This window comes from Anguilla rostrata, unplaced genomic scaffold (assembly GCF_018555375.3).
Source record: "Anguilla rostrata isolate EN2019 unplaced genomic scaffold, ASM1855537v3 scaf0147, whole genome shotgun sequence".
NCBI classification, from domain to species: Eukaryota; Metazoa; Chordata; class Actinopteri; order Anguilliformes; family Anguillidae; genus Anguilla; species Anguilla rostrata.
In genome coordinates, this window is record NW_026985709.1 from 2314 (window position 1) to 28866 (window position 26553).

The 26553-nt window shown below is 40.6% G+C and overlaps 1 protein-coding gene across 1 annotated transcript; it reads left to right on the plus strand.

Annotated features, from left to right (window-relative positions):
- Positions 1 to 26553, plus strand: LOC135246297 (ribonuclease inhibitor-like). The gene is made up of 5 exons (XM_064319786.1): positions 1 to 752; positions 22053 to 22226; positions 23826 to 24135; positions 24889 to 24935; positions 25162 to 26553. Exons 1-3 carry the CDS (start codon positions 721 to 723, stop codon positions 23989 to 23991), a joined length of 372 nt encoding a protein of 123 aa, XP_064175856.1. The 5' UTR covers positions 1 to 720; the 3' UTR covers positions 23992 to 24135; positions 24889 to 24935; positions 25162 to 26553.

The window sequence follows — 26553 nt, forward strand, 5'->3', positions numbered from 1 at the left end:
GATGAATTATTTGTTAAATTTGTAATTATAACAACTGCGCTTCCTATGAGAGCAGGGAGGCTTCAGTGAAAAGCCTGGGAACAGTCAAAAAAAGTGTTCATCCTTTACTACTTTCTCCATACATTAAGCCAGCACACCACCAACTTGCGTTTTATTGGTCAATGATTGAGTGAACGTTTGGAATGTTAAAAATGTATTTTAGATGCTTGGAAGGGTTGGGTGGTACATTACAATACAGCCCTCCGAAAGTCAGTGCATTCTTTGTGGTGTGCTGTGTTATACACTAAATAGCCATACACCTTGGATGTGACACAGACCCCACAGAGTAGACATTACAGGACTTTCATAGGGAGAGAGAAAGAGATTACAGCACACAGAGTGCACGAGAGAGCAGGGACTTGTTGGCTGTGGAGCCGTTTCTCTCGTGAGCATACATTCATCTTATGAAGTGCATGTCTGAAATAAATGAAACTTAGTTGAAGTGGTGAAATGTTTTCTTTATTTTTAATTGTGGTATTAAACAAAAAATTGACAGTAAAGAAACAATATTCATAATATACTATATTAACTCTCTGCAGACTGAACAGCTGTGACCTCACAGAGGAGTCCTGCGATATTGTGGCCTCAGCTCTCCAGTCATCAAACTCAACCCTGAGAGATCTGGAGCTCAGCTACAATAACCTGAGAGATTCAGGAGTGAAGCTGCTCTGTGCTGGACTGATGAGTCAAAACTGTAAACTACAGAGACTGGGGTGAGTAGTGCTGTGTACTGTGTGACCTTAACTGTTGTGGCTGTGTAAGGGTTTGAATTTTGTCACAGGGAAGAAAACAAATTTCCTGATTTCATTCATTTTCAAAACCTGTAACCTGAATGTTTGTGTGAATACAATTTAGCATATATGCGTATTGACTGGGGTGTGCTCATATGAAATTATCGCTAGACACTGCACCCTGGAGAGAGAGACACTCTACTGCTGCCATCTAAGTGTTCTCTGACACTAAAACCTCAGTCAGCGTACAAGTGAGCAATTCATGACCTCTGTATTATTTTATCCATCTGGACACTGACTCTAGCAGCTATCCCAGAGGAGCTGCACATCCTGCTAGTGAAATTAACAAATATGCCCAGTGAGTAACACAGTAAGGGTGTTGCCCCAAAACTTTATTAACGAGGCCAATGCAGTGATTGGTTCTTACAGAGATGCACACTTCAGTCAGCGTATAAGTGAGCCATGTAGTTTGGTGCAGTGTAAGAGAAAACAGTTTATCATATGACAAAATATGAAAGTTGCCAATAACCAGGAATAGACAGCTTTAACAATGTTAAGAGGCAATCATTTGGATGGATTTTCCACCAAGATTATACAGATGCAAAAGCAATAGTTTAAATGTTTAATTGGGATGGCAGGTACGGTATGCCATCCCGCCAAGTTACGCCTTGGCGGGGCGGCATGCCCCATACCTATACAGCCCAGAGAGTTTGGCACTTTTCAGGGTTCCCTTCAAAAATAACCACAATGACCACAGACTCTCAGCCCTTAAAAACATTCATTTCTGTACCTTCTGACCTCATTTCAACAGACAGAATTCACAAACAATGTCACACGTCCACACAATAAAGCCCCAAACTTAGGGGATTTTGTGTTTTTTCCTCCTTCTTCTTCCTGCCTGATTACATCATCATAAATGCTCCAGGCCCACAAAGAATACATCTCCCCATTGGAAATTTAGGTATATCAGCCAATAGAAACATCAGATTCACACTCAAATATACAAGTACACTTTTAAAAGAAAAAACTTTGCAGCCATAATGTCTGCAGTCTTTTAGCTCACTGGGTTGCCGTTGGAACTTTTTGTAACAGATGCAGGTTCATCCCCCCTCGGACTCACACGATCCTCTAACTAATTACACTGGATTGATGGCTAACTAAAAATAAAACATTTAAACTATTGCTTTGGCATCTGTAATATCCTTGTGGGAAACTCATTTATATTTCACAAATCCAAATAAAATACACCCACACATTAGACAGTTCCACCTTCGCCTTCAAGTTTTACATTAGGTACCTTGCTAAAGATAGAATAGATCGCGTGTATAATGTTACTACAGACGGCTCTGAAATTAAGCACTAAAATCAGTGATGCATTTCTGTCTGGTAGGTAACATTACTGGTCATACAGAAACTGGCGCAAGATAATGACTTCTCCATGCCTGGTATATCGCTTTTTTAAAAGTCAAAATGGTGGAGTTGTGCCAGTACTGGTACTGTAACTACTTCTTAACTAGATTACTGTAGCGACCCTGCAATGCCATATTTCTAAATTAATGTTAGCTAGCCCTATATATATCCTCTACTGACATGCAGACAATTAGTAGGTCTGTCATGTACAATAGCCCATCAAAACCACTTTCATTTTAAAATGACATACACTTTCATTTATTTGTCATTAATGGTAAAGTAAAAAGATTAGATCTATGCCTATGTGTTTCTTTCAGCTAGAATGTGTGTTTGTGTGCATTTATATGCATGCATGTTTCTCATAGCCTACATTTATGTGAATTGCTATTATCACTTACTCATAACAAACCCAGTACAAAAAGAAATGATATCTTATGTATAGCACATTTTCAACATACAAAAATGCCAAGTTACTTACACATACAGTGTACTGTCTTTAAGTCATTCATTAAAATCTAGGCCTGCCATTAAAAGTATTGATATTAAAATTGCACCAAGTTACATGAAAAAATATCTTAGCTCACACAAATTAAACAAGCTGTATTCCAAAGCAATGCTACCCAATGTTTCCTGAATAGTTTAAAGTAATTTGGCCCTTTGGGACTTTGTATGACTGGCATGCCCTTATGATCGAATCTATCATTTCTGTATATGTTGCATGTCCTCCTGCAAGGACCTATGGTGATGGTCCTTCTAACTGTAATTTTCTTCACTACTTACAGAAACTTTCAATTACTTTTCTTCATCTTCTATTATAAACTTTTATCACATCCATACATATATTTGAGCCTGTTTCTGAAGTGACTCTGCCTTTAGCTGTGTGTTAAGTAGGTGGTATACTTAGTAAGAAGTACAACTTTTTGAGCAAAAAGACGCAATGAGAACAATTGAAGAACAAAAACACACAGTGTTGTGTGTTCTCACGGTGCAGTGTGCGACGGCCCCCTGGGAGAACTCCGACCTCCCCCTCTCAGCTATTGGTCCAAATATCACATGGTTGGTTACGTCACGGTTGAGAGTTCAGAGGGCAGACTTCACATGCTAATGTACGGAGAGTCAATGCCAATCTCTCTTCTGTAGAGATGGGATTTCTGTGAGTTCCCGCATGTTTGATGAATGGTGCTACTCATTTCAGCAAGTCATCAAAATGCCTAGCACACATTTGGAAATAAGAGAAGTGGACCCCCTCGTCTAAACTCCACATTTGCCGAATGTACAGACAAAACTCTCCATTCTCCATCCTACTCTGATTTAGATGGCGAACATACCATCTCCTTCGCCTTTTTTTCTTCTTTTGCATAGCTAGATAAACTAAAGCCACTTTTAACACTTTAAACTTTTTGTTTTGTGTTGTGATCTCGCGTAGCCCTTCTCTTTATACATCCATGGCGTAGCCGCGAGACGGAGGTCTGGGCGAGATTCCAGCCCCAGTTAATAGCTGCCTCGTAAGTATTCTGCGCCCCCCAGCAGCGTGGAGTGACATCAAACGGTGCGGTGTTCTCACTGAGTATACCGACAACGGTGTTCGTGGACATGTTCGCCGGTGGTTCTCAATCCTGAAGTTCTTTCTTCTTACTGAGTATACCGCCAGCTTTAGCTTGCAGTGCAGTGAGGAGTTTGTCACATTAAACCAAAAGTGAAAAAGAAAACTTACTGTCCACTGTGAAAGATGTATCTTTTGCATCTTCACTTTTAGTGGTAGCTGTGTCAAACATCCCACAGCTACACTTCTGGGATGGGACGGGAGGATTAAGCCCAGAGAAAAGATTATAGATAAGGTAGATGGGCCCTTTGCCCCAATTCAGAGAACATACAGTATAAGAAAAGTGGCATTTTGGGTCAGAATAACTGTAGAACTGTCAGAGTTTAGTCCAGCAGGACGTCTAATTCTCAGGTGCAGAGTGCTGCTGTTGGAGAGTGTAGCACAGACATCTTCCCCAGAGCATCATCAACCTTAAAATCCTCAATTTCACTCTTCAACACTGAATCATTGTTCCATTTCACATATTACTAGGGAGGTGAAATGTTCTGCCTACAGTGTAATCACAATGGGCGTTCCACACAAACATAAAACAGACTTTGCATCTGGGCTCACTTTAACAGGACGTTTAACAAGGAAGTATGCAAAATCGGAGTAGATAAAGCTATTAAATAATTTAACCTCTTAGCTCAAAGCCCCTAGTGGTCGAGCTTACTGAACTCAGACATTCGGTGCTACTGCAACCAAAGTACGAGTTAACCTTCCTCCAGTGTTCGTTGCTCCCCCCCTTATTTTAGTGTTCACGGCCAAATTTGGCCGGTCTGTTTTAACTGCTCTTATATTAACACAAAAACTATAAATCATCACCAAATTTTGTTTAACACCTTTTTAAGCTGTGAAACAATGTCTTCAACTAATGGTTAACATGAGTAACTGTAGTGTATATACAAAGAACAGACACTGAAAATGTACACTCCTGGGCAAAAAAATGGGCCAAGCCCAAAATGGCAAAAAATTAAGCTTTTAATGGTCTTAACAACAAATCATTGGTCAGAAAATTATCAAGAATTTCAAAAATGCACTCCTGAGACCTCCTGTGCCACCATTTGCTCATTTACTTTTGCTGCAGTGAACTGTTTGGGGAAAAGCTAGAAACAGGGAAATTCACTTATACGGTAGACAAATTAACATAATGTCAAATAAAATAGTCATGTTTTGTATTTGGTTGCATATCATTTGCATGCCATGACTTCCTGATGTCTGTGACCTATCAACATCATCAGAGTCTGGATATTTTATTTTCAGGTTGTCCTACAAGCAATACAAAAACTCTCTGCATTTGAATGGATCTCTATGGGAATTGGGGGGTGGGACTAGATTCAGCTGTAAATTATGCTGATACAGTATGGAACACATTTGTTGGCTAAATGGCTTTAAGTCATCAAGGGTCCAAGGCATCAAATGAGCCTCAAACCACCGTGCTGCTGCCAGATATGCAGTAGATACTACAAGCATTGTTTCTCCTGATTAATTTTCCTGTTGAACTCAATGGAAAAAATATTCACTGTGCTACAATTCCATTCTAAACACTGTAACTGATCGTAAAGGAAATCATTCTACTAATTATCATCCACATGCATTTAAAGAGATCTCAAATATTATGGATACAATGGATCTGGTGGATATATGGAGACTTAAAAATCTGGATCGAACTAGATATACTTGGAGGAGACAAAATCAAGCGAGTCGCATTGACTATTTTCTTATTTCTTTTTCTATGGTACCAAAAGTAAGAAAGGTGTTGATTGAAGACAAACTGAGGTCAGATCATCAGCTTATCGCACTCCAACTAGTACTTACAGAATTCCCTCGAGGTTGTGGATATTGGAAATTCAATCACAATCTATTAAAGGACAATATAGTTATAACCAAAACAAAAGAATTCATTACAGATTTTTTTTTCTCATAATATAGGATCAGCAGATCCTCTTATTGTGTGGGATACATTTAAATGTGCATTTAGAGACCACTCAATCCAATATTCTTCATTAAAACAAAAACAGTTCATATCAAAAGAGAAAACACTGACAAAAGAAATTGAAGTGCTTACATTACGTGTTGATGGCTCTGATAACACATCAATAGATGTGTTGGACAAATTAGATGGAAAGCAGAAAGAACTGGAAGAACTTATTCAAGAAAGATCAAGTAATATATACTATAGAAATAAAGCAAACTGGATGGAAAAGGGTGAAAAATGTAATACATTTTTAAAAAATCTTCAGTATAGAAATGCAACTAAAAAGAATATACAGAAATTAATTACAAATAATGGTGCAACTCTTGCTGCCCCGGTTGAAATATTGAATGAGGAAGCAAAATATTTTACGGAGATGTTTTCCTTTCAATCTCCACCAACTCCGCTAAATGATGCATATTGCAATATATTTTTTCCAAAAAAACATGTTAAACTCTCGGATACACAGAAAGAGTCCTGCGAAGGCCTAATTACAGAAGATGAGCTCCTCCTGGCAATTAGGTAATTTCAGTCAGGAGAAACACCCGGCCTTGATGGCATCCCGATCGAGGTGTATGAAACATTTTATGAACTAATTAAAGATCCGCTACTTACGTGTTTTAATTATTCATATGATTAGGGTATACTCTCTGATACTCAACAAGAAGGTTTCATTTCTCTATTATTAAAACAAGAGGCCAACAGTCAATATAAAGATCCTGTTTACTTAAAAAATTGGAGGCCTCTTACACTTCAGTGTTGTGATGCTAAAATATTAGCAAAATGTTTAGCGTATCGTATTAAAAGGGTCCTGTCGGATATTGTCCACCATGATCAGTCAGGCTTTTTACAGGGACGATACCTGGGGGACAATATAAGACAACTGCATGAAATTATAGAGCATTATGAGTCATCAAAGAAAGCCGGCTTAATTTCCATAGCAGACTTTGAAAAAGCCTTTGATAAAGTGCGTCTGGATTTTATTTACAAATGCCTAGAATTCTTCAATCTCTAATAAAATGGGTTAAAGTCATGTATAGCAACCCCACATGTAAAGTTATAAATAATGGTTATTTTTCTGAGAATATTACATTATCAAGGGGCGTAAAACAAGGCTGCCCTCTGTCACCATACTTATTTATTATGGCAATTGAAATACTTGCAATAAAGATTAGATCAAATATTAATATCAAAGGATTAGAAATTCAAGGTTTAAATACGAAGGTCTCAATGTATGCTGATGATACAAGCTTTCTGCTGAGCCCACAACGTTTATCCCTGCAAGGTCTTACTGAAGGCCTAGATCACTTTTCTAATATATCAGGCTTAAAGCCAAACTATGACAAATGTACAATACTAAGAATTGGATCTCTGAAAGATACAAAATTTATTTTACCATGTAATCTACCAATAAAATGGAAGAATGGATCAGTTGACATACTCGGTATTCACATCCCCAAAAATATGAATGAACTCTCGGTAATCAACTTCAATTATAAACTTACTAAAATAGATAAAATTTTGCAACCATGGAAAGGGAAACATTTGACAATCTATGGTAAGATTACCCTGATTAACTCTCTAGTTGCATCCCAGTTTACCCATCTATGTATGGCCTTACCCACTCTAGGTGAACCATTTTTTTAAATTATATGAGCAGAAAATATTTAAATTTATATGGAATGATAAGCCAGATAAGGTAAAACGTATGTATCTTTACAATGAATATGAATCTGGAGGTCTGAATCTGTTAAATTTAAGGGCCTTGAATCTCTCACTTAAAGCCTCCCTGATTCAGAAACTTTAAAAAAAAATCTAACTGGTTTTCTAGTAGATTACTAAAGGATGCTCACCCAATGTTCCAAAGGGGATTTTTTCCATTTATACAGATAAAAACTACCCAGTTCTCATTGATTAATGATGATATACTTTTTAAGATGTCCTTCTTTCTGAAAGAAGCCATACAGAGCTGGCTGTAATTCAAGTTTTATCCTCCAGAAAATACAGAACAAATTTTACAACAAATCATATGGATAAACTCTAATATATTAATAGATATAAAGTTTATTTTTTGGAAAAACATGTTTGATAATGGCATTATCTTCATAAGTGATATTGTGAATAAGGAAGGTAAAATTATGACTTACAAACAATTTATCAACATTTACGGAATGTCTGCCCATTACAAAAATTCAATCAACTTATTGCGGCCCTACCACAACAATGGAAAAGAGAAATTAGAAAAGGAAACAGCCAGGAATTAGTCTGCCGGCCACATATCACAAACTATAATTGGTTAAAAAGAAGAAGTATAAATCGAGAAATTTATAAGTTTTATTTAAGGTCTAAAACCTTGATAGTATGTATGGGGTATACCTTGATACCCCATACAAGATTCTGGATAGTTGGGAATATATGTTAGATCTCCCAATTCCATGGCAACAGGTGTTTAATCTGATTTATAAAACAACGATTGACTCGTCCATAAGATATTTTCAATTAAAATTATTGTACTTAAACTAAATTAAGTTTTTGGCTACAAAAAAGATGCTCAATATTTGGGGTATTGAACAGTCACCCTTGTGCAGATTCTGCCAAGAAGAGACTGAGTCAGTGGGCCATTTATTTTGGTATTGTCCCTTTGTGGGCCATTTTTGGATGCAGGTTCAGGGCTGGTTTTCTGGTTATAATGGTCAGTTTCAACTAGACTTGCCCACAGTGCTGCTGGGAGATCTAAGAAATCATACCCAAACAATAGTCAACATGATAATTCTTTTGGGGAAAATATTTATTTTTGGGTCAAAATCTGGGGAGGCCTTAAGAATTGAGAGATTTAAACTGTGTAAAACATCACAGCACAATTGAGTGCTACATTGCACAACAAAACAGTAGATTGTTTGTATATAAGGAGAGATGGGGTGCACTGAGAGTGGCAGAAGACTGGGAATAGGAAAGGAGGGGGAAGGAAAGAAGGAAAGAAAGAAAAAAGAAGTATATGTGTATATATGTATGTGTAAATGTATGTAGGTATGTATATGCATAAACTATTTAAGTAAAATGGTAAATAAGTAATTAAATAACCATATAAAATAATAATAAAGTTGTGCTCCAAAGATGGGGGTGGGGGGTTGGTATAGGGGTGAATATGTGTATGACACATAGGGTGAGGGGAAGGGACATCACTGGGTAAGTGGGCAGGGACCTGGGCTGGGGGGTGGGGGGCTCTGTTTAGGAGGACTCATTATAAATGATAATGTGCAAATGTAAAACATAATGATGTGTAAACTATGTACTCTGTTTAAAAAAAAAAAAAAAAAATTTTTAAGTTATGTTGGGAAAGAGGCCCTATAGAATGTTTACTGACATGGCTAGACAGCTAAACCTAGATTTAACAACAATATTATTACATATATCTTTGCCTAGATCTTGTGTACAGTGTGGTATACAAATATTGTGGTTAAATTTAGATTTAACAACAATATGTTTACATATACCTTTGCCTAGATCTTGTCTACAGTGTGGTATAAAACATTTTAGTTTTTCAAATGGGCGTTTTTTTAATTATGGTGAAAAAGGGGACACAAGCCTGGTCGAAACGAGTCCCCAACTGCAATGGAATTTTGAAGCCATGGTTTGAAACTGAGACATTTTGGCATCTACAGCGTTTTGAGATATTTCATTAAATTTCCATCCCATAACAATATATATGAGTAAATGCATACAGTATATTAGTTTTACTGTACGGTCACCACTAAATATTGGTTAATGCTGCTTTCCTCCAAGGACAGTTATTAAATGCTGAGGGAAGCAGCTAAATTTAATCATATTCTGGCAAGTTAGTGATTTATGTTGTGGTTTGACTATACTGTAGCATTTATGACATTATGCATATAAATTAAACTGTCAAAGTATGTTTTTGGGAAAGATTGGTTTGACCTCCCTGATATAACATGTTTTATGTATAGTAATTAGGGGTGTTAACAGTTAATCGATTAACTATCAATTGTTAATAAGAATGGTGATTGACCAATTTAATTGATTAAATAATTAATATTCAATATACTATTTCAATGAATAACTTAATGGTGGTGATTATACTTTAGTTTAGAAAGTCGATTCTCCGTCATTAGAAACAAATCTCCTTGACTGGTGGAAAGTCAGGGCATTAGACTGCCAGCATTAGCAAAATGCTATTTGTCCATTCCTGGTAGTGGTGGGTGTTACAGGTCCTTTCAGGGACACAGATCCTTTGACTCTGTTCCCTAAAAGGATTTGTTCCTGGATTTGTTCAATGATTCCTTCATAGCTCTCTCCCTGACTCCCGCGAAGGAGAACGAGAGTCATGCAGCGACTGATTCCGACTTCAGACTCCTAGTGAAAAATATTTAATCTACTGTGCTTTGTATGTGAATTCCTACAGGAACCTCACACAAATAGGTTGCATGAGTTAGCCTACTATATAATTTGCATATGACAGAAGGGTTGATGATAATATAGCCTCTAGGCTATCAAAAGTGCAAATTATTTAGCAGGATGTGACAATTTCTTATGAATTTGTAGCGTTATTAGTGCAGAAGTTATATTTATTTCACGAAGCGATGTTGTAATATAGCCAAAATTGTGATTTGCCGTTTCAGTTTTGCACTGTTTATTTTCATTTTCTGTCTGCCTGTCATAATTTTATGACCCATAATTCCATGCAGAATCTACTGAATGCCGTGCCGTTCACAGTTGCAGCGAGATTGTCGGATATGATTTTATCTTCCAGCTTGGCTATGTTTGTATTTATTTTGGCTAACAGCGTTGTGTCAGTTTCCTGCCTCATGCATTGTTCTTCAAGCTGGCTGCGCTAATGTTTAGACAATGCTTGTGAGAAAGCATGTCAGTGGTGCCTAGGGTCCTGGCATGGTTTTTCTATAAAACAGCTTTCTGGTTTTGTTTGGCATGTGCGCTGGGAGAGCGGTAGCCATTTATGGAAACTTTCCCGAATTTCGTTTTGCTGCTTGTGCGTTCATGCAACTAATACCACACACACACAAACACACACACGCTACCCATCCTCCTACAGTTGGTATAATTCTGTTCAAATCCATCATTGCCATCTCTATGTCTTAATGGCAATTGCATTGCACATGTTTGTAGAGAATAAAATATATCACTCCTTGGGAGCCAGATTCTCTAATCGGAGTCATTCGTGTCCATATTAGCCGCCTCAACCAGTAAACTCCAAGTGAAGGTTTACACCCTCTGCTACACTGGCCCTTCGAGCCGGAGTGAGTGCAGCTAATTAAATAATATGGACAAGGCGGTTCCAGATGCACCAGAGCCCCAGAGTAGGCCCCGCACAGATCATCGTTTGCCTCCTTATTTAGCCGACTATGAAGTTGTTTCCCGACCTTCTGAGGATCCTCCACTGTCTCTGTCAGTGCATTTCCCGCTCAGGCTCTCTCCCACATCCAAACCGCCATTCTGGAGGAGAGGATAAAGCAGATTGGATAGGACACTCTTCATCACCAGCTAGAAGAGGACTCTTGTGCGGACCTTGAATATCAGCGGCTAGAGGCTCAGGCTAAGGAAGCTCAACGTCTTCAGGAGGAGGCTCTTCAGGCTAAAGAATCTTTAGCCATACAACTGAAGCCGTCGCTTGAAGAAAGCAGAGAGTGACTGGGAGGTAGCCAAACGTGTCAGCACCTTACTCACCGCTGACCCTGAATCCGCCAGTCCAGATGTTCCATTACCTCCTGCTAGTTTCCTGCATCTTCCTCAGGCTTCTGACATGGACCCTTCCGCTCACCCTCAGCATTCCACGCCTCGGCAGCCAGAGTTTCCTCCAGCAGCTGTGTCAGCCACAGCTATTCCGACTGCTTCAGCTGCACTGCAGGCACTGCCACAAGTATATGGAGACTCAGTGCTGCTCTCTCCTGGATCTTCTCAGCTGATCTCACACACTGTTACAGCATCTACTGCTCCACGTCCTGCACCCCATGTGACACAGTATCTAACTCCAGCACCCATGGCAGCCTTTGGGCTACAGCACTCTGTATCACATATTTTCACACTTTTTTTCCCTTCTCAGAATAAAGCCTAACACTTTACAATAAGGTCACGTGACTTCAGTATGAATCAAATTTGACTTTAGTTAGTAGTTCAATAATGTTACCAATTTATTATAGTTACATGATTATTTATACATTTGCAAAACACAGGATAAACTTAACCAGAAACAACTACATTAACTGTTTTTATTGGCATTAGTCAATGGCAATTCATGTGACCTTACTGTGAAATGCTACTGAATAAAGTGCAGTAGAATTGTCGGGCTAGTACTCTCATTTAATGTTCTGAATCCAGAACATAAGCAGCATCAAATGCAAAAACTCCTCACTTACCATGTATTTTATTTGATTTCATGTACTAATTATTTGCAAAAATACTAATTTTCTAATAAATGGTGAATTTGTTGAAAGTGGAAGGCAGTTTCACATGCCGTGACACACCCCTTTTGTGGACAGAAGAGTTGGACGCAGGGAATTGTGGGAAAAGATCCGGATTTCACCAGCATTTACTGTGGGCTTAGCGAGAGAGAGACTATTGATAGAAAATAATTAAAGGAAACAAACTTATTCTCCCTTCCCCCTCATGGATTCCAGGTAACAAAATAATGTAGTAAAATAACAAACTGAAATAACCAGAACAAGACAGCACAACGGGGACGCTTTTCAGCCCTTTCTGTCGCTAAGGCTCTTTCTGCCACTGCTTCCTCTGCCACTGCTTCCACTGATTAGTAATGTTATCCAGGTGTATGTGCCTACTTAACCAGTAGGCGTGGTCCTCTGATTGCCCTGAACCTCCCTCACAAACCAAGCCCTGCCACACAGAGTAATCTGATGGATCAATCTTCATGTCAATACATGCAACTCAAACTGTTTAAAATAAATAGAGGCTACATTAATTTACAATATTAAGACAAGGACACAGTATTAAAGGAGAACAGAAGCACTCATAATGTGGCTCTCGTTTGTTTGATTTTTACCTTATAAAAGATATGGCCCTGCTTTCAAATCTGAAATCAACCTGTATTCACTAGAAAAAAGCTTAAAATTCCTTTTTTTGCATGAGGGTGCAGCCATCCTGGAACAAGCTAGGTTGTGATGTCACTGAAATAAATCTGTCTCTAATCGATTGTTTTAAACTGACTTCTTATGGGAATAAAGTAGATGCCCTAATTGACTTTCCAAAAGAAATGTATGGTAACATGAAATGTGTGGAGTTGTGAAAAACTGAGTTTGAAAATCTTTAGCCTAGTTGTACGTAAACGTCTAGTGTCTACTGTAAGTTGTTTCTCCAAATGTTTCAGCAGAAAATTTGAATAATTAGGTGTATTGCTTCTCTTATACAATCAATTTTTCCCAGAGGAGCTGCCCATTCTGCTAGTGAAACTAACAATTTGCCCAGTGAGTACCCTGGTAGGGGTGTTACCCCAAAACTTGATCTCTTGTTACCCCAAAACCAGTTCTCTGAAACAATGAGTGGAGAGATCCACCTATGGGGATTATCATCCAGTCTTGACCTCCGCAGAAGCATCCAATTGCACCAAGTCTGGCTCTGACAGACAGTAGCGTCCAATGCTAAAGGAGGCCACACTGCAGCGCCTGGTGTTTGCTCTGTTTGCTCTGTTTCCCGCCTTTCTACGCTGTAAAGCGTCTTTGTGACGGTTTGTAAAATGTCTGTCTGTAAAAAGCACCATGCAAATAAAACTGAATTGAATACTCCTCAGTGAACATATGCACTCATGCATGGAAAGCAGTACAGTCTTGGCGGATTTCTCCACCGGGGTTACGATTGTAAGCTAAATTTCTCTTTAACCATCTTGTGTTTGAGACACACCTATGGGGAGATATAGACAGCTTCCAGTATGCCTTATGCTAACAGCTGAGATGCTGTCAGGCCAGCAAGGGATGCCTCCTCCCCTGAGGGGAGGGTGGTGTCTGGCACATCCCATGTGGGGAAGTACTAAAGACATTCCACTGCCCAAAGCTATAGCCAGGACCCAGGAACAATGTGAAGTACTAAAACCCATAGCAGATGAGGGGAGATGTGTGCGACTCACACAGAGCTCACCCCCAGAACTGAGTGGGCTACCGGCCTCCTGGTGACGTTCAGGTGGTAGAACCTAGCAAAACATATGCAGAGAAACCCAGCCTGCAGCAGAATAAATTTCCTGCAAGGAGACCCCATGGAATAGGGCCCACGATGCAGCCATGCTCCTCGTAGAATGAGCCCTCAGGCCCAAGGGGGGCGTTATCCTCTTTGGATCATATGCCATAACAATAGCTTCCACAAGCCAATGGGACAGCCGCTGCTTAGAGATGCTTTCCCTTTGCAGGCAGGGGCCCAGGTGACTAAGAGCTCTTTCTAAAAGCCTTAGTCTTTGCCATATACGTGTGGAGAACACACATAGGACACAGCATATGCAGCCTATGCTCCTCTTCAGAGGAGAAAGATGGTGGGTGAAAAGCAGCAAGCTCCAACATCTCACGTGAAAGCAAGGAAGCTTTTAAGCATAATGGCTGGATTGAGTTTAAGAAAAACCCAATCCATATTAGGGGAGAATATTGTGCATGAGAGATGCACTGAGAGCACATGGAGGTCACTGACTCACTTAGCTGAGGCTAGTGCGAGCAGCAACGCTGTCTGGAGAGACAGCAGTTTTAAATCTACCTCATTTATATGCTCAAACGCCTTTAAAGAGAGAGTCTCCAGCTCCAGTGTTAAATCCCAAGGGGAAATTAGCTTTTTAGCAACAGGCAGAGAATAGTAAGCCCCCTTCATGAACCTGTGAATGAGGGGGTGCTGTCCCACTGCATGGTCTCTGAACCCAACATGACAAGCAGTGAGAGCTACCAGGTTGACCTTAATAATAGTAAAGGATTTCTCTTTATTTGTAACAGAGCACTGGTAAGGCACTGACTGACAAGAGGCACACCATCTTTAAAACACCTGACACTTATTGTCATAAAGTGGCCTGGTAGAGGGCGCTCTCGTGCTCTGGATGGTTGCAGCCACGTGAGGGGGAAGCCCTAATGCGTTGAGGTTATGCCTCTCACGGGCCCAGCTCATAGATCTACTCGCTCGGGGCAGGGGTGGTATATTTCCCTGTTCACCTGAGACAGGAGGTCCATAGGTAGCGGGAGTGCGGATGGCTGTACATAAAGGAGAGGGATAATCACTACAGTAACATTTCCACAGTCTGGAGATGGAGACACCATTCCCCATTCAGTGGGTTTCCCCTTGACAGCAGATCACCGCTCGTGTTCAGAATTCCTAGAACATCAATCAATCAATCAAATTTTATTTGTATAGCATATTTCACAGCAATTGTCACAATACGCTTCACAGACAACCCTGGCCTAAACCCCCACAGGAGCAAGCCTAAAGCAACATGGGTCATGCGTAACCACAGAAAGAAAACAAGAAACAAAACAAACAACAAAACATAAAAATCAAATGTGGAGAAATGTCCTGTTTTACAGATTTCATATTTAACCAGCTTAATTGGGACAATGCAAGTGACAAATGTTTAATAAAAGCTGAACAAAGTGGGGGCTTCATTTCTCTAAACATAGTTCTTCAGGATCACTTTACGTCTCTTGCTAGGCAGAGGGTAGAGGGCATAATGGTCATAATACAGCAAGAAACATGGAGACTCCTCACTCCTCAAGAAAGTTTTCAAATAATTTTCAAATGCCCCACTTATTAAATGTTTTGTGCAGTTTATATCACTCCACAAGGTCTACCAAACATTCGCTATGGGGTTTTAAAAGAAAAAAAATGACTTAATGCATCAGGCTTTTATTATCATTATTATTATTATTGCTACAATAATAATTAAATGCAGTGCAATAATTAGCCTTTTATATTCGGAAAAGCGCGTGAGAATAAAATGAATGGATGGATTATAGGGCAAGGACATGCAGAAAATAGGTGCAATGTGTGGAATTTTCGAAAGACGCCACGTTTTCAAAAATTAAGTTTCTACCAGCAGTAAGTTAGTGGCAATAATCAGTTGTGGTGTTCTCATACAGCCACTAGATGGCGCTGCAGTGTAATTCCAGTTGAAAACGATCATGCCGCAGTTGCATTGCTGGTAGATCGTGCCAGATGAATTGAAGAGTAGCACAGCTCGTACACGGGTCCAGCACAGCTTCAGGTACAATATCGCAGGTCTGACCAATGATATGACTGCTGAGATAAAACCTTCGTGTTATTTTCTATACTGGTGTATATATTTAAGTTGTCTGTGATAGTAAGCTGCTTAGTTCTTCACTGGCTCCACTAGCTAGGTTGGTTCATGAAGTAACGTTAAGGTAGGTTGGTCTGCTAGCTAGCTAACTCGTGCCTGTGAGTCAAAGCCAAAGCTAAATTTACAACAACTGCAACAATTGTCAACTTGAGTGTCATGTTGTTTGAAGAAAATGATAAGAGAATGATATTTGCCAAACGTGTGTTCAAGTTCAGCGAACAAGGCGAATGTTTGCAAACTAGGCTATTTCAAACTTTTTTTCCGTTAGCTTTGTGTTCCACGCAAACGTTGGCAAACATAAGCGAACGGTCTGAAAAGGTAGAATGATATTCGCAAAGTGTTAATAGTTATCATATAATTGTTTTATGTAACTAGTTTTATATTTATTTTCAAAGAATAACTAGCTGAGGTAACAGAAAACGGTTCGGAGCGAGCTGTCATCGCTATGGTAACCAACCGACCCTCCTAACGGCCACATTTTAAACAGTGTCGTCAAGGTTACCGTCACATTAAATTAGAATTCTCAATTTTGTATCCTCTTTTTAGGTCTGACGTCACTCATGACGTATTGACCATTTCCGGGTCCAAATCAGAGACTGAAAAGGTCCAAACACTCCTTCAGATCCCGAACCTGTGTACCTTTTCACGATCACTTCTTTAGTGAGGCACCATTGAGGGTTAAAAAGGGTCTAAATTCTTTCAACTCCAATAAAATCAATGCGCTACAAAATCCAGCATTCTAAAGCAGTTAAAACAGCAACATTGTTCTTTCGGTTTTCAGTTGTTGTTACCTCCCCTCCCCTTTTCAGTGACCAATTTCACAATTGGGATGGCAGGTATGCCATCCCGCCAAGTTACACCTTGGCGGGGGCATGCCCCCATACCTATACAGCACCGAGAGTTTGGCACTTTTCAGGGTTCCCCACAGAAATAACCACAACAGCCACAGACACTCAGCCCTTAAAAACATTACATTCTGTACATTCTGACCCCATTTCAACAGACAGAATTCATAAACAACTTCACATGTCCACACAATAAAGCCCCAAACTAAGGGGATTTTGCGTTTTCTCCTTCTTCTTCTTCTTCTTCTTCTTCTCTTTCTTCTTCTTCTTCTTCTTCTTCTCATTCTTATTTTTCCTGCCGCCTATCCCACTAACAACATGTCTCCCCATTGGACATTTCACTAACACCAGCCAAATCTGCCCTACACGACCCAATCAAAAACGCGCATACACACGCAAAATACCCATACATTTTTATTCTGAAACATTTCCCGTTCAAACAGCTAGTCTGCCTGTGGCCTAGTGGGTAAGGTTACAGTCTTGGGAACACGGGGTCGTAGGTTCAAGCCCAGTTTAGAACACGTTTCTTTAACCTGCTTCGATCCTCACTAATAATTGTCTACTACTTCTTAATTATTGCTTTTGCACCATTTCTACCCGCCGTTGACCGTTCAGTTATTGACCGGCTACAATATTGCTAAGCCATATGGATTCAACGGAAGCTCTTCTGTGCTTACTGGCTTGTGTTCTTCTTTAAAACCACCGGCAGGTTCGCTAATGATATTTCACGCATTGCATAGCTATGGCATTAGCTAACGAAGTCACACACTGGTAAACCTCACTCACTCACGGCCACCCATATGCATTTCATGACGCAAATGTATTCCTTTTATTTAAAAGTTACACCAGTTCACCACTGTGCCATTTCTACTAACTATATTTCTTCACTTGGCTACCGTACAAAACCTTAATATCAGCAAACGCCACGTTTCTACATTCCTGTTACCTCGCCCTGTTCTCTATCTACCCACATACGCTACAAACAATTAGTACTTATGTACATTCCGCAACTCCGCAGGTTGAACAGCTAATCCGTCTGTGGCCTAGTGGGTAAGGTTACAGGCTTGGGAACACTGGGTCGCATGTTCAAGCCCAGCTTGGAACCCGTTTCTTTAACTTGCTTCGACCCTCACTAATAATTGTCTACTACTTCTTAATTATTGCTTTTGCACCATATCTACCCGCCGTTCACCGTTCAGTTATTAACCGGCTACAATATTGCTAAGATATATGCATTATGACTTACCGTCTGTACGTTCAGTTATTGACCGGCTACAATATTGCTAAGCCATATGGATTCAACGGAAGCTCTTCTGTGCTTACTGGCTTGTGTTCTTCTTTAAAACTACCGGCAGGTTCGCTAATGATATTTCACGCATTGCATAGCTATGGCATTAGCTAACGAAGTCACACACTGGTAAACCTCACTCACTCACGGCCACCCATATGCATTTCATGACGCAAATGTATTCCTTTTATTTAAAAGTTACACCGGTTCACCACTGTGCCATTTCTACTAACTATATTTCTTCACTTGGCTACCGTACAAAACCTTAATATCAGCAAACGCCACGTTTCTACATGCATGTTACCTCGCCCTGTTCTCTATCTAGCCACATAGGCTACACACAATTACTACGTATGTACGTTCTGCAACTCCGCATTAAAACATTACATTTAAAATCATGATTCACTCATAAGTATAACTACTAGCACTGAACATGAGAAAAACACATTCGTGCAATAGATTACATTACAGGTAAATAATGTGTGCAATGTTATTTGACCCTCCACTTCAACAACCAATGTTCAATACCGACTGTTATATATACCATTTGATAAGGAATATAAGCTCGCTCATGGTCACTCCATTTACTTCGCACTATACTCCGTGATCATGTCAACCTTCACCTACATGCCCATTCTGCTAAAAACATATTGTTTCAACTACGGAATTTCGTAATTTCATTTTAATTTCTCTCACACTGTTGTTATTCTCTCATATGCAAAGCCTGCTGGGACATATGCGTCTGCTCCTATTCTCCACTATCATGTTTTCCGGTTCTATCTAGTTTAGCAAAACGGCGAAGAGGATTCCTACCTGCAGATTAGCCTATCAAAATGCCTTATAAACCTTACAAACACTAAAAGTGCATCTCCACGAAATAACAGACAATGGAGCAGGACAGAAGGATAAACCTTACAAACACTAATAGTGCATCTCCACGAAATAACAGACAACGGAGCAGGACAGAAGGCTACACAAGTTGCGACCTAGGGAGTTATAATTCTACGGGCGTGTTGATTATTTTGTCAGTCAAGGCTCGTTGGATGGACGTCAAATCCGTGAGTACATACCATATTCCATCTGCGTTTCTGATGCGTTTACGCTTACGCCACTGCATCCTTTCTCACAGCCACTGTTTTACATATATAGCAAACCGAAACTGCTGAACGGTACACGCTCATCAGACTGTACAGATTCACACAACGATAGCCATAATCCACAACCGTTTCTTGCAGGGTCGCATTTCTCACTCTCATAATAAAACGCTTTGCAAAAGAACTGATATCTCATAAAAAACACGTTTTCAACGTACAAAAATGCCAAGTTACTAAAAAGTATTGATATCAAAATGACGCCAAGTTACGATACTACAAACAATATAGGCTATCTTGCCTCACCGAAATGACATAAGATGTATCTCAAAGCAATGCTACCCAATATTTCCTCAGTTCTTTCAAGTCACTTGGCCCTGTGTTTTCTAATCTTACCATTTCACAATGTCATGCAAACTTTCTGTCAGATCAAAGAGACAAATATTTCGAATTGCCTCATGGAACACATTGAACATTGTACATTGAAATTAATGTATAAATTAATTAATGTACAGAACTGCTGCTGAGCAACGACAGGAAGCACATTTCTCCAGAAAACATGTTTATACTTGCTTCTGAACTGAATTTGAGTACATGTGCAAGTTATTGTATATTTGCTACGTACAATAAATACTGCATGTAAAACACATATTGTACATACATACATAGAGAACTTCTTTATCCTCATGGGGACATTTCCCTGGCAGCATCTTACATTCACATTCACGAACACACTTGTACCAAGAAACATACTATCATTCACGCAACAGAAAGCCTGGGCAGCGAAATACATAGGCCTACATACCAATACAAATTGGACATACACACACCTATTCAATCAATCTTGACTGTGAGAGAGCCATCCACACATATATTTGGCCTGTTCATGTAGTGCATGCTTATACACAGGGCCAAGTGACTTGAAAGAACTGAGGAAATATTGGGTAGCATTGCTTTGAGATACATCTTATGTCATTTCGGTGAGGCAAGATAGCCTATATTGTTTGTAGTATCGTAACTTGGCGTCATTTTGATATCAATACTTTTTAGTAACTTGGCATTTTTGTACGTTGAAAACGTGTTTTTTATGAGATTGATATCAACGTTGAACCACAGTTCTAGTTACTGGCTTCATTTAGGAATGCCAACAATCCTGAAAAAATACGGAATCGTCCCTTATTTTGACAGTAGATAGGCGTTCCGTATTTAAGTCATGTCTATGGGACGCATTTTCATCCGTATCTTTGGAAAGGATTGTGTTTATATTAACCGCTGTTTTGAATACAATTAAATAGCTAGCTAGCTAGCTAGCTAACCGGCATAACAAGCATGCTGTGGGACCATTCTGACCTGAAACCAAGAATTTTAATATTCGTTAGATGAATAGTGACGGCGAACCTATCACAAAGCTAACTGGCATTCAAACCCCGTTTCAGAGGCTTTTAGAAAGCCGTTATGTCTACACTGCGCGACCACACCATTTAAAAAGCAAGACAGAGCTAGGGAGATTAATTTGATTGAGTTATGGTTTTGCACATTGCTAATTGTATGGTATTAAACAAGTACCTTTTTTCTTGTTAGAATCGTTGGTTTCATAGAATTAACCACCAGTTTTTGCTTAACAACGGTACAAATTGTAAAACTACCATTATTTTCCAGCAACGGATAGCCCATCGCGGTTTATTCCTTACATATAATACAGTGGTAAGAATATATGGTAGCAGGTGTACAGTAATGATAAACTGTAATGTAGACAGGTTGTGCACTAATAATGAGAACTGATAAGGACAGGTAGGATGTAAACAGCTAGCTAACGTTAGCACACACTGGCGCCAAACAAGGAACACAGCACTGTGACGTTGAAAAGACGAGAGCCTCAGCCAACGCAGTAGAGCAGTGGTTCTCAACTCGGGCCAGAAAGGGCCGGTGTGGGTGCAGGCTTTTGTTGCAACCAAGCAGTTACACACCTGATTATACTAATCAAGGTCCTTAGTAAAGACTCCAAAGGTTGATTAGTAGAATCAGGTGTGTAACTGCTTGGTTGCAACAAAAGCCTGCACCTACACCGGCCCTTTCTGGCCCGAGTTGAGAACCACTGCAGTAGAGGCTTGGACCTGGAAACAGTATTATCGGAAGGTCCATACGTCACGGCTTAACAAGCGAATTGAATGTGGTTTCATTTTACCTTTGTGAAACTTAAAATTAGTGGCAAGAACGCTGTAGTAGTTAACCACAAATTGTTTGATAACTTGATGGTTACAAGATTAGGACAAAAATACTATGATAACAGTAGTGTATTCAGCTAATGGGGTTCACGTGTACATTAATAATTATATTTATCTATTCATAGTGATGAATATTGAACGTTTTTAAAATGTATAGATGTTCATGGACCAAAGAACATGTCAGGTGAGGTAAAGTGCACCACAAAAATGCTGTTTCTTGTGTTTGCAGATTAGATGAATGTTTGCAGGTCAGATAAGTTCATCATATGAAAAGGGTTTGGCAATGAATCCCTTGCAGTAGACTCCCAACCTTGTGGTTTCACCATATTTATTGGTGAATAGAGCCCAGTAATTGCCTTAGACTTTTGAGAATTAGTCAGAATACTTAATGAACTTAATTTACACACCCCCTCTCTGTTTTTGTGTGTACATCTCAGGAATGCGTAGGTGCATATATATCAACTGCCAAGGAACACAGTGTCACACCTGTGAATTTGTGCGTGTGTGTGTACGTACGTGTGTGCCTGTGTACGTGTGTGTGTGTGTGTGTGGTCTCTCCACAGGCTGGGTTGGTGTAATCTCACAGAGGGCTGCTGTGATGTTCTGGCCTCAGTCCTGCGTTCTCCTCACTCAGAGCTGAGAGATCTGGAGCTCAGAGACAACGAGCTGCAGGATTCAGGAGTGACAGCGCTCTCTGCTGGACTGGAGGACCCACACTGTAAACTGCAGAGACTGGGGTGAGTACAAACACACACCCTTCAATAAATAAGGGCTACAATGTGACTAAATACTACACTGATGTCAATGTTTCTAATGTGAAAACAGACACTCCACAGAACTGAAACAGCATGTTCCTGTTCTTCCTCTTGGAAGAATAAGACTCTATACACATGAATGAATAAAATGAATTAGTCCTGTTTCCTGAACTGTAGTGGGGTGTTAGTCTCGCATAGCCAGACCCATCTCCACACTTTGTTTCAGCACTGTGCCAGCACTGGAGAAAGGTCTGGCTCAACACATTATCATTCTGCTATAGAGGAGAAAAACACTCTGGCTTATTTGTATTTATTTAAACCAATCACAATCGTCTTGGGCGGCACTCAGCCCAGGATGCAGTGACGGTGCCCTTGCAAAATAGTGTCATAATGGATTACTGGCCAGCAGCTATTTTCTCGTCCGTGTCTGGATCTTGCCCGGCGTACGCTGCAGCTTCCCCCCTTGACTGCAGGGTTTTCACCTGGTCCTCCATTATCACGACCAAGGGGGACACAACCAAAACCATGGCATTTTCACACCATGTCTCTGTGTTTACCCTCGCTAGCTCACTGCAGTCTATAGGCCATGCTTGGTATATGAAACTTTTTCCATAACCGGTGGGCAAACATGCAAGAACGTCCCTGTCAGACAACAAATGTTCTAATCATATTCTTTGTATTTACAACCATTCACCTTAAGAACCAAGCAGGTCTGCTTTATTGCACGATCCAAATCTTTGCCAAAACTTGCCATTTTCAGCTTGCAGGTTGCTAGCATGGAGGTTGTTGTTTCACGTAGCGACGGGGACTTTGAAAACAGTAACACACAGATAGCGGAAGGGGAGGTGAATTCTGATTGAAATAGTCGGCCAATGGCAGGCTTATACCCACAGTCTGGGTCCTGTGAGTCAGACTAGTGGGGTGTAGACTCAATTGCATTTGATAATGACTCATTCCACATCCATTTTATTTTATATATATTTACACACCGCTATGTGTTTGACACACACAGCTCTGTTAGTTAATATTAATGTGTGTAAGGTGTGTAACACACTGCTATGTGTTTGACACGCACAGCCCTGTTAGTTTATATTAATGTGTGTAAGGTGTGTAACACACTGCTATGTGTTTGACACATACAGCCCTGTTAGTTTATATTAATGTGTGAGGTGTGTAACACACTGCTATGTGTTTGACACACACAGCCCTATTAGTTTATATTAATGTGTGTAAGGTGTGTAACACACTGCTATGTGTTTGACACACACAGCCCTGTTAGTTTATATTAATGTGTGAGGTGTGTAACACACTGCTATGTGTTTGACACACACAGCCCTATTAGTTTATATTAATGTGTGTAAGGTGTGTAACACACTGCTATGTGTTTGACACACACAGCCCTGTTAGTTTATATTAATGTGTGTAAGGTGTGTAACACACTGCTATGTGTTTGACACACACAGCCATGTTAGTTTATATTAATGTGTGTAAGGTGTGTAACACACTGCTATGTGTTTGACACACACAGCCCTGTTAGTTTATATTAATGTGTGTAAGGTGTGTGTGTCCTTCTCTCTGCAGGCTGTCAGGCTGTAGAGTCACACAGAGAGGCTGTGATTCTCTGGCTTCAGCTCTGTGTTCAAACCCCTCACACCTGAGAGAGCTGGACCTGAGATACAATCACCCAGGAGACTCAGGAGTGAGAGCGCTGTCTGCTGCTAAACTGGACACACTCACACTGCTGTAAGTACAGAGAGTTTACACACTGCACCTCACACACACACACACACACACACACACACCTGAGAGAGCTGGACCTGAGATACAATCACCCAGGAGACTCAGGAGTGAGAGCGCTGTCTGCTGCTAAACTGGACACACTCACACTGCTGTAAGTACAGAGAGTTTACACACTGCACCTCACACACGCACACATACAGACACACACATGCACACATACACACACACACAGAAGGGGCTGGGGGGGATCTACAGTGGAGAGTGCTGCGCGGGATCACTGCAGTAAATAGTTTTATTTCTGTGATGAACCCGGCAGGATCCCACCATTGTCCATTCTGCATGGAGAGAGAAACTGTTAATCATTGTTTTTCGGGGTGTGCCAGACTTCAGCCTCTCTTTTCTTTTTTGGGAAGTTTATTTTGGTTACTAGGGGAAACATTTACAAGTAATATTTTTATCCTTGATTTCCAATAAAAACAAAGACAGATAAGTGCCAGCTCATTAATTTAATATTGAGGCAAGAATAGCTGTTTCTACAGTTGGGAAAAATATGATTGGTGGAGGGGACAGACAAGATGTGGTTGTTGTAGTTAGGGGTTTGGTCAGGGACACAGTGATGGTGGAGTTTCAGTATTACAAAGCAATGGAGAACCTGAGTGTGTTTCAGAGTGTGTGTGTTATAAGGGTGTTTAATGTTCAGTGGAGGGGTGGGAGCTATTTTTGCACATGGAATAGGGTGAGGGAATGGAATAAGTTTCCTTTGTGACAGATTTGTGTATTTTTCATATGATCGTGGTTTTGTGTTTTATTGTGTCTTTGTTTTTATTCATGTGATGCTATTGGTGTGTTGAGAGTGGAAATAAAGGATTGTTAATGTCAAAATTCTGTTCTGATGTTCTTACAGTGTGGACCATGGAGGAGAGAACAGGACCAAACCAGGACCCAGGAAATGTGAGTGTGTATCGACACAGAACACTTTCCATAGACACACACTCTGCTGTGTGTGTGTGTGTGAGTGAGAGAGATTTCTCTCTTACACACATAAACACACAATCAGAAACACACACGAACACAAACACACACACAGAGGTACTATGACAGCCCTTTCTCTCTCACACACACAATGAGGTGAATATTAATAATGATTATTAATCTCATTAATGTCTCTGGTGTGCAGACGGCTGTCAGCTCACACTGGATCCAAACACAGCGCACAGAGAGCTGTCTCTGTCTGAGGGGAACAGGAGGGTGACACACACACCGGGGAGAGAGCAGCCATATCCTGATCATCCAGAGAGATTTGAGCATGTCCGCCAGGTTGTGTGCAGAGAGAGTGTGTGTGAGCGCTGTTACTGGGAGGCTGAGTTCAGTGTGGGAGGGGTTGATATAGCAGTGACATATAAAGGGATCAGCAGGAAAGGAGAGAGTTCTGACTGTGGGTTTGGATGGAATAAAAACTCCTGGAGTCTGTCATGCCGTAATCTCACCTCTTTTCCATCCGGTGTTCTGAATCACTTTTTCTCTGTCTGGCACAATGCGAACGAAATACAAGTGCTTGACCTCTTCCCCTACTGCACAGCAGGAGTGTGTGATGATGATGATGATGATCTTATTAGAGGAACGTGTGTGTACAGGGTAGGAGTGTGTGTGGACCGTCCGGCCGGCACTCTGTCCTTCTACAGCGTCTCTGACTCTGACACACTGACCCTCCTGCATAGACTCCACACACACTTCACTCAACACACACCCCTCTGTACTGGATTTACAGTGTTGAACTCCTCAGTGTCCCTCTGCCAACTGGAGTAGACACACACTCGCATACACACACACACACGCATGTGCGCGCACACACTCATATACACATACACACATACATACCACACTCATATATCCACTCACACACACACACACCACACATACTCATATACACACACACACGCACACTCAGATACACATAGACACACCCACACCTACACACACGCATGCACACACACACACACACTCATATATACATGCACACACACACCTCACTCATATACCCACTCACACGCACACACACTCATATACACATACACACCACTCAACACACACCTGTCGGTGCTAGATTTAGAGTGTGTGACTCCTCAGTATCCCTTTGCTCACTAAAGTAGAGACACATATGCACACACACTTACTCTCCAGCACACACACACATACTCTCACACACTCACAAATACACACACTGGTGTACACTCATGCACACGCACTCACAAAATTACACACACATACACACTCTCTCACGCCCAATCACACACTTGCACACACAATCTCTCGCACACACAAACACACACATTCACCAGTGCACTCTCACGCGCACACACACATGCATGCATATGTACACACGCTCATAACCATCTGCACACACACACACACACACACACTCTCTCTCTCTCATACTCAGTCACTCACACACACACCCTCTCTCTCTCACACACACTCACATCCACAGTCACACACAGATTCACACAAATGCACGCACACATACACAAACTCATGCACTCACGCACACACACATACATGCGTGCAGAGA